Source organism: Lates calcarifer, linkage group LG2 (assembly GCF_001640805.2).
Source record: "Lates calcarifer isolate ASB-BC8 linkage group LG2, TLL_Latcal_v3, whole genome shotgun sequence".
In the NCBI taxonomy this organism is placed as follows: Eukaryota; Metazoa; Chordata; class Actinopteri; family Centropomidae; genus Lates; species Lates calcarifer.
Genome location: NC_066834.1, coordinates 2,567,243 through 2,582,369, shown reverse-complemented (window position 1 = coordinate 2,582,369; position 15,127 = coordinate 2,567,243). Strand labels below are relative to the sequence as shown.

General features: G+C 39.2%; 1 protein-coding gene across 1 annotated transcript; it reads left to right on the top strand.

Annotated features, from left to right (window-relative positions):
* The first annotated feature begins 6,134 nt into the window (after positions 1-6,134).
* caprin1a (cell cycle associated protein 1a) lies at positions 6,135-13,715 on the top strand. Its single transcript, XM_018686264.2, has 17 exons — positions 6,135-6,319; positions 7,777-7,911; positions 8,210-8,272; positions 8,508-8,594; positions 8,810-9,051; positions 9,226-9,308; positions 10,084-10,239; positions 10,329-10,381; positions 10,510-10,593; positions 10,708-10,869; positions 11,003-11,111; positions 11,266-11,327; positions 11,668-11,799; positions 12,067-12,226; positions 12,571-12,759; positions 12,863-12,969; positions 13,118-13,715. Exons 2-17 carry the CDS (start codon positions 7,777-7,779, stop codon positions 13,202-13,204), a joined length of 1,911 nt encoding a protein of 636 aa, XP_018541780.1. The 5' UTR covers positions 6,135-6,319; the 3' UTR covers positions 13,205-13,715.
* Positions 13,716-15,127: the final 1,412 nt, after the last annotated feature.

Here is a 15,127-nt window from a genome sequence, read left to right as displayed (position 1 = left end):
CTCAAACCCATGCTTGGAGAACATTGTAGTTAGAAAGTGTGCCTCTTTTCTCCCCAAGGCACACAAGGCAGTGTAGTGATGACAACAAGCTCATGTTAATACACACATGTAAAAATATACACAGACAAACCATAACATTACATACAGAATACTGTATTTACTGGTGTACCAACATGAAAGACACACACACACACACACAAGCTCCTGTAACAGAAATGGAGACTTGCTGTGAATGACTTAAGTCAGTCTTGGTTACTGTGGTGTACTCATTGTGCTTCTGGTATTCTTCTTAAGGGGATGTCACCCTTTGCGTGGCAGTGAGTGTGTGTCTGTGTTGGAGTCTGAAGGTGCAGCTTACTCTGTATAAATCCACAAACTGTGACAGATGCCTGATGCATAATGTCAGAAGCCTGCCTTTCCTTAAAAGCTCTTCACATTCAATCTAGAGTCTGACCTCAGATCATCCACAGAGCACCTGCCACGTCAGCCCTTCATCACTGTCACAGCGCCCACTCACTCACCAGCTTCAGAGCTGGTCAGACTTTACACACAGTGCTCTAAGACAGCTAGAGATGGGTGGGAATGACAAACACACAGCTTCATGTTATTCCCATCATTTAAAATAGCAATTAAAGCTGATTTAATTTAGCCAGTCTGTATATTTGAGGTCTTTAGGGAAACACTGACAGGGTCCAGATACTCTCTCTTTCTGTGCAAACGTCTCACTAGAAGCACAAGGAATTCTGGGATATGGGGGAGTCATGACAGAGACTTTTGCTGAGGATGTAAACCAGACGTTAGCCGCCTGTGTGTCCTGATGTTGCACGGATACTTATAGGAAACGATCGTGCATATATCAGAGCTCTGCGCGCACTCATTTAAAACAGTCGCACATTTGTCATTATCCAGGTCTACACTTGTTTGTTTAAGCTGTGACTTGGCATATGATGAGTGTGTATTACATTTCTCATTTAGACTCTGTATTGCCAAGCAAGTCGTGTGGGCTTTTTTTTTTTTTTTTTTGGTCTGTCTGCCTTTTCACATGTCACATATAGACATTAGATTTAAGTGGGTGCTTGTAAAGATCAATTTATCGCGGCTTTAATTTTTTCTTACCCTGAAGTTATGGCTCTGTTCCTGTAAGTAATAACCTGACTAAAGATTTGATGGACTGAATCTCTGCTGTTGCAACCAAAAATTTTATTTTACTAAATATTCGAGGAGGTCAAACATTTTTGTGGCTGTTCACGGTTGGTGGTTGATACCATCTTCATGGTCAGGCTGCATCCAAGTATGTTTCTAGTTTGACTTTGCTTGGATGAAACATTATTATCTCCACATCTCTTTTGTTTTGGTTTTTCAGAGGGGATAGATTTCAACCAGGGAACCAGTGGAAGTCCGAAAAGTCCTCCATAATTTTGAAATACACAGATGGACAGTGGAGGTTCTTTGGCTCGGAGTTTAGGTTTAGATTTTCATTCAAACTGATTTGAATCTAAATGCAAAGTAAACATGACACATTTCATTCACTTTGCAGCAAAATGGATTGAGTTTTACCGATTGCTGCAGTTTGACAGCAGTGCACAGCAATAAGGTTAAGCTCAACTTATCTCTCGTCATCTCTGGTGAGGAATTACTTAAATCTAGCATTGGCCTCTTTTGACTGTGTGTAGCCTCTGGGCGATCTTAATTTATTTTGACCATATATATGCAGGAGTCCTAATAAACCCTGTTTGTAACCCTGCTTTCAAATGTTAAAACTGTGCTTTGCCTCATCTTGTGTTCCTGTTGTTATTCCTTCTTCAATATTCCTCTCACATGTTATAGACAAAATCTTAAGTGTGACATCCATGGTTATATTTTTAGCTCACTAACACAAAATTTCAGTCCCAGAAATGAAAGTTGTGACACTTTCTACTAATTATGTAGCTGGACCTGGAGTGCTGCCTTAACCATGTCCATGACTGACAGATGTTATTCCAAATCTGGTTTCAGAGGTGGTCGAAAAACTATGAACCTCTGTTGGTGTTTCATCCCTGAGCTGGCTTCCCATGATGCCCTCTGGGCCAAGCTCTGTAGGACAGAGGTGCCAGGTCTGCTCTGGTTTCACGCTGCCAGATAACATCAGTTTGTGTGTTGGATTCCTGTCACTGAGCAGACCAGGTTAGTGCTGACCCAGTACTAAGGTTTGGGCTTCAAGAGCCAACACTAGTCACGCAAGGCAGAACAGGAAGTCAAAGGTCATAGTTTACCTTTCTTCCACCTTCTCATTTACTTCATTCCTCACAGTGAGAGCAGACCATCTAACAACAACAAAACAAATACAACGAAAACAAAAGACAAAGCAAGAGCAGAATTAACACATGACAAAGACTGATTTTCATCAGAAATATGTTGAAAAGAATCCAAGAGGAGTCATTCAAGTCTCAGCTAGCGTACTTTGCAAAATTGTTGCAGAATTTATATATATGGCTTTTGGGGGTAAATATATGGGCAATAACATTAATCTTACCTTCAGTTAAGTCTAATATGATGATTTATTGTGACTGATCATTTCTGTCCTCCATTAAATCCAAAACCTCTCAATCATAATCCCTCTGTTTGGCCAAAATACGTTCACTCTGGTTTTTCCTCACTATCCTAATAATAATACACACTTTTGGGTGTAGTGAGACATGAAATATGCTAACTGTTCCTGAGCTGTGAAATATGCAAAGCAGATGTTCTGAATTGAAGCTCTGTATTATCACTTTTTAACCAGCTGTTACATAAATTATGTCATGATATCTTTCATTCAATGACTTCTGTGTGGCTTTCTGATGCTCATTAAGAACTTATGATGAAAGAAAACCTGAACATGAAAACAAATAGAAACCACTACTCTGTCTTCAATAGCAAAAGTGGTAACTTATAAGCAAATAAGATTCATATTTGTTATTTATAGGTAGATATTTTTCTTGTTTTTCATATTCATATTAGTAAACACATTTCTCTTTCATCATAACATGTGACTCACCAGCTGTTTACAATTATCAATGTCTATCTACTCATCTATTGTATACACACATAAAGGCACTGTATGGTGCATGTAGGTGTGTGAGATACTAAATGTAGTAGGAGAAGAACTCTACATATAGGTTAATGACACACATTACTTTATGTCGGAGCATTGGTGTGTAATTACACAACTTAATTATATAAATCATAATTCACGTCACCTGTTGCACACACCTGAATGTAACAGTCATATTATTTTGACCTTCTGCAGATGTTTTCTATATAATTGAATCAGACATTGGATATTAATCGCCACAGGTCTACGTCTTCCAGTACAGAAATGAGTATCAGTTCATTTTCTGGCCAAAAGGTGCATGATGAAATGCTCACACATCTGTAACATTGCATTTTGTTTTAGGTTTGAGATACAAACAGAGAGAGAAAGATGTTGGACTGAGTTACAACTTTTAAATCTACCTACTATCTATCTACAAAACGTGGGGACTGCAGCTTATAAAAATCTATGTGGTTATGAATGCAGCAGTTTGATGATATGATCTCATAAATGCAATGCAGTGAGAAGACAGTGCATTTGGTTTTAAAATGCGACTGCACTGGAGATAGCAATCATCACAGTTTGTCCCACAGATCTGCACTGTAAACAAATCCACCCTTGAACCACACTCCAAAATCAAACCTCAATCGCATGAATCGCAAATTGCATGATGGTGAATAAAATTCTCCGGCTGTAATAAAGATAATGATGGTAGTTAAGTGGTGATGCTTGTAATCTGTCTGTAACACATGTGGGCCATGAATTATTAATGTTGCCCAACTAACTGAAGGGAGGCTGTGAGTGGAAAAAAGCCCCTCACCACCCAAAAAAATAAAAATAAAAAAAAAACTCTGGAAACAGCCAAGATTCTAACTCCACCTCTGGGTTTCTGGTAAATTATCACAAAGGGGAAAAAAAGCTATTTTGAGGTAATGGCAGAATTAAGAGAAATAAGAATGGATGAAAACATGCAATGATGCATAAGAGTAAAAAATAGTCGGGAGAAGTCAGAGGGGTTGCAGATGAATTCCTGTGCTTGCCTGGGCTGCACTACAAGTGGTCTGGGGCCGAAGTGTTTGTGGGGCTCTTGCGGTTTTTCAGCCAATAAATCCTCTGCACATATTTAATCCGGTCAGATGTGCTGCAGGAGAGGAGCACTGAAGGATGTATGGCCATTACTCAGTAGCCCACATCAGAGAGAGGAGCTGGAGATCCGCTCACCCCCACCTCACCGGTTACAGACACGCCCGGCATCGATCAGAAAAACACACACAGGGATCTTAAAAGAGGTGTGAAAACCTAGCGTGAAAGTTCATTGAAAAGGTCAAAAGCTCTGAAGGTTTAATAATACTGATGCTCTCATATGCTGTTATTTTTACCACATGATGCAAAGTGTGAGAGATCTGAACTTTACGTTCTGATCTCTTAAAAATAAACATGTTTCTGAATCCTCTATTGTACAGAAAGGAATAAAACATTTGTATGATAGTGGAGTTATAAAAACATCAACTCAGTCTGAGAAATGTCTAAATGCAAATTTTTGTTAACTGCACATCACTTTTAATCTAAACTCAACAAATTTTCCAGTATTAAGATTCAATGTATGTGTTGATCTTAAGACCTGAGTATGAAATCGGCACTAGCACTGTTGGTATACATGTGAACTGGACTGTGTTTATGCTTCTTAGTATTTATGTGGTACAGACTGATCTGTCCTCTCCTGTTTTCACTTCACTGCTTTAACTTCTTCCATCTCAGCTGTTGCCACTACTGTGCACATCGTCCACATGATTGCTGATTCATGGTACCCTCGTACCCACTGAAAGCTACTGAGAAGACAGACAGGATACAATTTGAAGTTTCAACAGCATCACAGCGAACACACATCAGAGGACAATCTGAGACAGCCGCTACAGGACTTGGCTGGGAGAAGGTTTTTCAGAGCATTTTGAGTTTGATATCCCTCAAACAGATGGGACACCTGCGCCATCTTCTGTTCAGTCTTTGCTATTACTAGGTGCTGTTTTTTTGTTTCAGTCTTATCATCCTATATATCATCATCATCCTGTTCCTGAACCTGAATCATTGAGATACAATGATTTCAAGTCAAATGACATGAACAAAGTAGATGAAAATAACAGCAAGGAGATGAACTAACAGAAAAAGCAATGCCATAATTAATTAATAAAACCAATTAAAACTTACAAATTAGGGAAGAGCGTTAGCTAGATTGGGATAATTGAATTAGAATACAGTAATGTAGAAGAAATTAAGCAAAACTGCTGCAAGTAGAAGTTTGGAGGTTTAAGATCAAGTTTCTAAAATGTGAAAAAGATATGAATATACTGATTTTGAGGAGGCTCTGTAATGTGTTCCAGGTGCACTAAAATTAAAAGCAGTCTTGTCAAGTTCAGACCTGGCTCGTGGAACAATAAGCAAGAGCCTGTCAGTAGAGCAGGTCTAATAGAGCCTATTTAAGTAACAAAGGAATTATGACAGGTGATATGGATCATTTTCCTCCATGTCTTCCAACATCTTCATCAATTTATCGCATCCTGAGATTTAACTTAACCACAGCTGTGGTCTATGTTGGCCCAGAGTTTGGATCAAGGGACTACGACTAGAGGACTTTATTTCCTTCTAACTTGAATTTCCACTCAGTAAAATGTCAAATAAATAAAACATTCTTTATGAATTTACTTTTGTGCTGAGGGAGGGGAGCATGACTTCCGTATTTCTAAAATTCTCCCATCCTAGTCCTGACATAAAGTTGGTCTCACATCATATTAGTGTAAACATTTGTAAACAAAAAGTGAATGACATAATGGACATGCTTTGACATAAAGAAAATGTACAGATGTTTTAGTAAAAATCTAGAGATAGCCTACACCTCCCCTCTTAAAATCCATGCATCACATCAGCAGCATCTGGAATGACTATACTGACACGCACAGTTTAAACAAAAAATAATAATTAAGAGGGAAGAAAAATAAAGTGTAGCAGCATCTGGTCTAACAGCAGGATGGTGACACCTCTGTTCATTTTTGAAAATACAGATTTTATTCTCAGGCAGTCTTGAGGTTAGCAGAGGGGGGTCCTTGTAGCCGCTACAGCTAGCCCAGCAGCAGCGAGTCAGCCATTGGCCGGTGTGAGCCTGAGCATCCTTCTAGAAAAATACCTCTGGAGGCAAAAGATACGGACTGCATTCATACAGTTAACGTAAAATCCGACAGAAGGGAAATCTCTTTGAAGACAAAGAGTATAAAGGTACGCATTTCACGCCGTCAGCAATAAATGGCAGTTTAGCCGGTAGCCGTTTAATAAATCGTCTTTAGTCATCTTTGCTCGCCTAAAACGAGTTGTCGCAGCGTCCCGACGTGCTCTTTGTTTTTCACGGTTGAAAACATCCTGGATAGACGGAGCCTTGTATATGATCATAGAACGATTATTTTCTGTGTTTTTATTGATTTAGTTTTAACTGTCCTCCGGTTAATTCGGGCCGTTAGCCGCATAACGCCAACGAGCACGCTAGCTTCGAAGCTAACAATGGGACGAGGAGATTAGGACAAGTGTTCCTCGCTTACTAAACTGATTTGATGTAGCTAGCTAACGTCAATCCCACACTAGTACAAAAAAACAGACTGCTAACAAAGCCAGAGGAGGGATTTTACAGTGTTAAAACTGACGTTATGTGAGGTAGTTAGATATGTATTGCTAGCGGTTGTCTATGGCGTTAGCCGGTGTCTCCATGGGAGCTAAGGTTTTTAACTTTGAATAGAAGGCCGACATTTTAACTTGTGTCAACTTCCTTTAATATGTAGTTCATTGTCTTTAAATGTATCCAACCCTAACTAACAGTATTAAATACAGCATTAGGTGACATCTAAAGGTAACCATAATCGGTTTTATTCGTTCCTCAGCCCAAATCAAAGACAGACTGATTTACTCGATCGTGACGGTATCACTTCCTCTGGCCTGGTTTGAGTCGAGTTTCAGTGTCCTAAAGTTAACCCTGGACGACATGAAATTAGTAAGAGTAATGTCAGCACTGTTCAGAGGATAGTAACGTTACATAAAGTGAATATCACAATTCTGGGTAACCTCTGTAATCCTCAGCTGGCGTTCGACCTAGAAATCAAATACTGTTAGATGACTATATTCACAGAAAAGTAGAAAAGGAACTCGTTTCTGTGAGCAGCTTCTCAGAAGTAAAGAAAGCTTTTTATACACACACACACACACACACACACACACACACACATCCAAGCAGATCCAACAAAAAATGTGTTCATCTGAAAATCTGATTTTTTTTTTATTTTGAATGCCAGCAACAAACAGCTCATAAAGTAATAAGATTTTCAATCTAATATTAATAACCCACATATTTCTGCATATAATGCCCACATCAGAGCCCTGTTCAAAATCTATCCATCCAATATGATTGTAGGAAGAAAATCTGAGATTTGTGTGATGCACTTTTGTTCAGCTATTGTTTTCTCCATTCTCACTCAGGTTGTTGTAAAGTATCAGCTGTGTATATGCTGCAGTGCCTAATGAGCATCAGCCTTGTCATTGGAGCTGTCTATGTCCACATGTCCTTCTGACAAAAGATGGACTTCTGCTATAGCCTCAGTACATTTGCCTGTATTCATTCCCTGTATTTGAGCACACAAAGTTCTAAGACTTCAGTCTGTCACTGCTTATAATAAGTTGTCTCCCTGTAGATGCCTTCAGCTATGGTTGGCAACAATGCTGTCCAGTCTGCCATTCCAGACCTGGGAAACGGAAATCAGTCTGAGGCCATGAAGCAGATTCTTGGTGTGATTGACAAGAAGGTTCGCAACATGGAAAAGAAAAAGGTATCTCTAGTTCTGTCAAAATTGTATTGTAAATGTATTGTTACATATTTCTATTTGTTTTAACCCTAGGCAGGTTGTAGTGCATGTCATCTAAATTATTAATGTTATCATAATGAAATGACATAATTACTCCTTTTACTGATCTGGGAGAACATTGAAGAAATACATTTAAAATGACATCGGTATTAAAGGCTGCTCACCCAAGAATGTGATTATTATTATTTTTTTTATCTGTCTGTTCTTTAATATTTTATCTCAGTCTAAATTCTGTATTTTACATTTTCCAATATTCTTACAGTCCAAACTGGATGACTATCAGGCAAAGAAGAATAAGGGAGAAAGACTGAATCAAGATCAGCTGGTAAGATAAGACAAACAGCAGTTTAACATAATCATATATATTTATGTTATAATAAATGACAAATAATACAAATACGTTTGTTTAGTTTTTATTTTCTGAATCAGAATCCTATCAGTATTAACATATGGACAGTGCATTTTTTATCTATTACTGCACCTATTTCTATTACAGTATATATATAATATTTTTACAATGATATATAAATGTCAATTTTCTGTCCTTGATGTGCTTGTAGGAGGCCCTGTCGAAGTACCAAGAGATCACCAACAACCTTGAGTTTGCTCGAGAATTGCAGAAGAGCTTCCTGGCGTTGGGCCAAGAGGTGAGACCTGAGTTACTGTTAGTCTTATATGCTGTTCGTATTGTTGTTTGGGTCAGACCTTGTTATTTCTCATTTTAAAGATTTTATTGGTATGAAAGGCTGACAAGAATTCATACGACCCTGCTTATAACATGCAGCAATATCCAGGTTGTTATTTGTTTGGCAAACCTTGTGAAACAAAATGCACCAACACATGTCTGATTGTGTGTGTTCAGGTTCAAAAGGCAGTGAAAAAGTCTGCAAGACGGGAACAGTTGCAGCGAGAGGAAATGGAACAACGGCGGCTGAAGACAGTTTTGGAGCTTCAGTTTCTACTGGACCAGTTGGGAGACGACAGCGTCAGGCAGGACCTTAAACGGCCTGATGCCAGTGGTTCCCCTTTACTCACCGATGCTGACCTCACATCACTTGATGAGTTTTATAAACTGGTGGGACCTGACAGGAACTATGATGTCAGGTGTGAGGGTGCCTCTGATTTTCAATGCCACATACATTTAACTAATATTTCTTAGTGTTTAAACATGCAGTATGGGATCTGTGAATAGTTAGATTTTTTTTACCTGATGATATTGAAACCGAGAATAATAGCCTTCTACCAAATCGTATATTTACCCTGTTGTGTGACTTGCAGGTTGACTGACCAATATGAAGAGGCCTCACTACACTTGTGGGAACTGCTTGAGGGCCGAGACAAGCCTGTGGCAGGGACCACATGTGAGTGTTGTTGATTTTTGATCCCCCACCACACAAACACAGCTAATGAATATATATAATTGCTTCTGGAAAAATTCAGTATACTTTTTGTGTAGTAGATTTAATTGTAGATGGATAAAATTGCAATTCTGTCACCCATCATTCTGCACCTGATAACTCACGATGATGAAGTGAAAACCTGTTTTCAGATATTTGTAAAGCTTTTAAAAGTAAACATTTACAGACGTATTCAGACCCCTAATTCAGTACTTTGTCGGCACTCTGGAGCAGGTTTTCTTTAAGGACCTCTCTGTGTTTGGCTGCATTCATCCTTCTTAAGTCTGACCAGTCTCCCTGTCCCTGCTACTGAGAAGCTCCCCCATAGCATGATTCTGTCACCATCATACTCTGTCGTAGGGATGGTGTCAGATGAGCAGTGCCTGTCCACCAGATATAGCATTTGGAGTTCTGCCTAAAGTGTTCAAATTTTGTCTCAGTAGACCACAAGATCTTTTTCCTCAAGTCCTTTTAGTCCTTGGCAAACTCCAAGTGGACTGTCAAATACTTTTTACTCAAAGTGGCTTCCGTGTAGCCATGAAAACCTGATTGATGGAGTGCTGCTGGGATGGTTGTTTTTTTCTAAAAACATGTTTTCACTTTGTTATTATGGGTTATTGAGTGTAGATTATTTCTTTTTTCCTTTGAAATTAAATCTACATTACAATAAAGTGTGCAGAATGTGACGGGGCCTGAATATGCTATTGTTCTCTGACTTGTCACACTGTCTTTGATCCAGATAAGTCGCTGAAGGACATTCTGGACAAGGTGCTGCTGAGTGGTTACTTTGACAGAGCACAGACTCATCAGAATGGGACATGTGAGCAGGAAGAGGAACAAGAAGAGCAGACTGTCGTGGCTGAGTCAAAGGCTGGGGAGCAGCCATCAGAACCTGGTAATGAAAAACTCATTAGCTTGTATGTATGTAAGATGTTTCTTTGACCCAGTAAGAAAGCTGTCCTCACATTCACTTCTTTTCTGCAGAAGGAACAGCTACTGAAAAATACACAGAGCCAATTAAAGTGGAAACCACAGAGGTGAGATTTGTATGAGTTATGTAGAAATTCTCCATGATAAAAATCAGCTGTTTTCGGTTTGTTTGTTTTTTTTTTGTTTGTTTTTTTGTTTAGTATTTCATTTTCAGCATGTTGTCTTGTGTCTGTAGTTTGTAAACAGACAGTTCATTCCAGAAACTACATACAGCAGCACAGACAAAGACCAAGTTGAGGAGTGGACAGTGGAGGCTCAGGTATGCACTGCTGTATCACAACAGCCCCTAATGTCATTAATGTGTATTTCTCAACATTTATATTATTTCAACATACTCTGATGTGCCTGTCACATGTATCTGTGTGTTGAATAGATGGTGAATTCTCTCCAGCACCAGCCCCCTGCCCAGCTGGCTCCTGAACCAGCGGTTACTGTGAACCATGTCACTCCCCCTCCGTCCACTGACCCAGTGGTCAGAAAGCAGGCAGTGCAGGACCTCATGGCCCAGATGCAGGGGACGTACAACTTCATGCAGGTGAGAGGGCCCAGCATATACTGTAGGATCCAGCTCAGCGCTGTGATTGCACAGAGATGGACACTTGATATATTACTTACACACTGAGATACCTATGAGCAACAATATATTTCCTCTTATTTGGTCGTCCTAGGACTCCATGTTGGAGTTTGACGGCCAGGCTCTGGACCCAGCCATTGTGTCTGCCCAGCCGATGAAGCCTGTGCAGACTGTTGACCTGCAGCAGATGGGCTGCCCTTCAAGTCAGTACCAGTTTATTCTGAACAGATTCTCTCACAGTCTACTGATTAGGGTCTGGCCACTGTTTTTTGATATGATATCATCCTCAAAGTGTAATACACAATACGCCAGTAGTAGTCTCTGAAGTGCTTCTCTTTTTGATTTTCTTCCAAACAGCCCACTCAGAGTCCAGACTTCCTCAAACAAGTGTAGTGTCAGGACCACAGGAATCCTCACAAGTAAGTAGAGTGAAAGCGCAGCAGGAACCAGTTGGTGAGACTTGGTTGTTTTGATTTTCCTGAAAGAGAAAAGAGTGGTGCATCTATTTAATAACGAGCAGTGCAGGATGTTTCTTGTATTATGTGGGCCTCATGTTAAAAGTGCTGCTACGTGGATTAAATGTGATTCTCTCTGACGTGTCATGATGTTATCTACTGTGTATTACAGGGAGTTTTTGAAAATGGTAATAAGGTAGAAGGGGGCTTAAAAGTGAAAAATCAAGACTCCAATCTCTCACATTGACCTCTGAACAATCCTTGTTTCCTCACCTTCCAAAATCCTTTCATTGTCCCACCCCAGGCCCCGATGTCTCTTTCGTCTGAGCAGTCCCCCGCCCCATGTTCCCTGTCCTCTGCCTTCCCACCTGTCTCCAAACCCACCCACACTGGAGGCATCAATGTCAACGCAGCACCCTTCCAGTCAGTGCAAGCGGTACGCTTTCTCCCTGGGTCCAGTGTAAACAGTGAACGAGTAACTTTTATAATACATTCCGTTGAAAACTTTCAGATTCAATACTTGTGTATACAAGCTAACATGGTTTATTAGTAGCAGCAAACACTGGCTGATTATTGGTGCATTGTCTAAATAGGCAATAATATGAATGCCCCTTCATTTTCCAAACTTAAAATCTGTCTTTGTCTGGAAATGAAACTGATTGTGATGTGATGAAACACATAAAACTTTTCTTTCCCTCTGCAGGTATTTAATATGAATGCACCTGTACCTCCAGTCACTGAAGGCCAAGCAGACCCTCTGAAGCAGCCCAGCCAGTTCCCTGGTGGCTACGGACAGGGGTTTAGCAGCCAGTCAGAGAGTACTGTAGACCAGCCTGAGATCCCACAGGAGACATTACAGTCAGGTGAGCCCCAGAGCTTTGGCTGTTTGTATGTATTTAGACCAAGCAGTTTTACATTCATGGAAAGGCTGTTGAAATCGTTTGAAACCACCTCCACATTCGACCGACAGTATTAAGAGGAAAAAAATAATACCTATTTTAAGGTTGTGTGCTTTTTATGTTGTGTGTAGAACCTTGACACCCTAAAAGATATATTTTTTATTCTGTCTGTGACAGTAAGGTTGAAATAGTTGTTGCATTATCTCTGAGGCTAAAACAGAATCTTTTTCAACTTGTGCAACTCAGTTATTTTGCTTCACCACAAAACTAGACTTACAAAGTCTTCTGTCTTCTTTGCTCGTGTCCAGTTGTTGGTGGGTTCCAGCCCCAAGACCAGGTCATGCCCCCAGCAGGAGGTCATGAAGAGTCCTCTCCAGGTGCAGCGTTTGGACAGTCAGGCCAGTCCTTCTACAACAGCAGGGCTGTGCCCAGGCCTGGACCCAGGAACGCACGTGGGATGATGAACGGATACCGGGGCTCCTCTAATGGATTCAGAGGTACAAGCATCAAACACAGAGATACAGCCACATGATTAATTTTAACGACAATACATGTTGCAGTTACACAAATCCACTGTTAATTAATCTCATTTGTCATCAGGGGGATATGATGGCTATCGCCCTCCTTTCTCAAATGCTCCCAGCAGTGGTTATGGTCAAACCCAATTTAACACGTCTCGAGACTATTCTAATAACACCTATCAGCGGGTAAGGGTTCCTTTCATCATTAACTCTGTCATGTACCAAATAGCTCTAGCTCATACAATATCTTATTATCTCTTATTCAGATCATTGTCTTTACATTTTCAAATCAGTAAGAAGGCTAGTGACTGTAAATCCTTGTTGTTTCCTCAAGGAGGGATATCAGCAAGGCTACAAACGGGGAGCTGCCCAAGGACCTCGCAGTTTGTCTCGAGGTAACGCTCAAGCAATGCGATCCTAAAGGATTCTAAGGACCGTCAAGTCGCGCCACGTTGAACATTCAGGATTTTTGAATGTGTTCGCCCCAGCTCACTTTTCTAACAATGTTTTGTTTCTCATTGGTAATCTTATTTTTTTAAACTCCTGGCCTACTTATCAGAGTCAGCCTGCTTTGGTCTGTCTAGATCCTCTTAATGTTTTAACACAAAATGCTGAACTTCACCACATGTAGGATTATCAGCATGTCTGTGTGATGTAAAACAACAAATAGATATTCCTGTAAACTTGAAAGATTTCATTAATTTATTTTTTGTACAAAATAAATGCAAAAAATACCCTGCCACTGTCAATCTAATTCCATGAGAATGAGTTTCTTCTGCCCTGTGCTGTCAGCCACCTTTTCCTTTTGATCCTGTTATTTTCATAAAGGCATTTAATGTTTTTTTTGTAACCCCAGTCACCTCTTGCGCCATCACCTCTTTGTACGCTGATGTTATTGGTTGAGACTGTTTCAATAAAGTTGTGTTCTATTACTTTCTGCTGTTTTCATTCTGAATTCTCATACTACATATACAGAATGTAACAATCTATCTCTGTGTGTGGATTTGTGATATCAGGGTTAGGGTTAATAAAAAAAGTTAGGGTTAGGATTAGCACCTTTAATATTTGATGTAGGGATAGACTGATTATCGGTGCCGATATTTGGCATTTTGACACGTATAGGCGTCTGCCTTTTTTTAAATCTGATAGATCAATTTAAAACTGGGTTATTTTGGCTCTGATGCAGCTGCGTCTCTCTGTCTGCAGTCACTACGCTGTCTCCAGCATTGTCCTTTGTTCTTTGTGCACCACCCTCATCAGTCCCAAGTGAGCACGTCTTCAGTGAAGTCTCTGCAATTTATGAGAGCAAGAGAAGCCGTCTCACTGGAGAGCACGCTGAAAAACTCTTTTTGCACAAAAATCTGGTGCTGCTCAATTGGGACTACTAATTGATTTGAGACTCACATTTCTGTGCAAATTTTATTTGACTTTGTTTTATTTACTTTCTAAAACTTCAGGAAGCTATTTATTTAAAATTTCAGTTTACTTTATAAAAGATGCTGCTGACCCTGGGAACTCCCTGCACTTTTTGTTTTTGTTTGAACTTAAAGATAAGTGAAAGAAAAAATAACATTTCAGTTAGTATTTTTATGGTATACTGTGACATTTTTTGACGCCATACTATACTATGATATTTTTTTTACCATTTTTGACACCATACTATACTATGACATTTTTTGATGTTTTTTGACACCATACTATACTATGACATTTTTTTGATGTTATTTTGACACCATACTATACTATGACATTTTTTGACCATTTGACATACTATACTATGACATTTTTGACACCATACTATACTATGACATTTTTTGACCATGTTTTTGACACCATACTATACTATGACATTTTTTGATTTTTGACACCATACTATACTATGACATTTTTTGACCATTTTTTGACACCATACTATACTATGACATTTTTTGACCATTTTTTGACACCATACTATACTATGACATTTTTTGACCATTTTTGACACCATACTATACTATGACATTTTTTGACCATTTTTGACACCATACTATACTATGACATTTTTTGACCATTTTTGACACCATACTATACTATGACATTTTTTGACCATTTTTGACACCATACTATACTATGACATTTTTTGATGTTTTTTGACACCATACTATACTATGACATTTTTTGACCATTTTTTGACACCATACTATACTATGACATTTTTTGACCATTTTTGACACCATACTATACTATGACATTTTTTGACACCATTTTTGACACCATACTATACTATGACATTTTTTGATTTTTTTGACAATACTATACATGACATTTTTGACCATACTATACTATGACATTTTTTGACCATTTT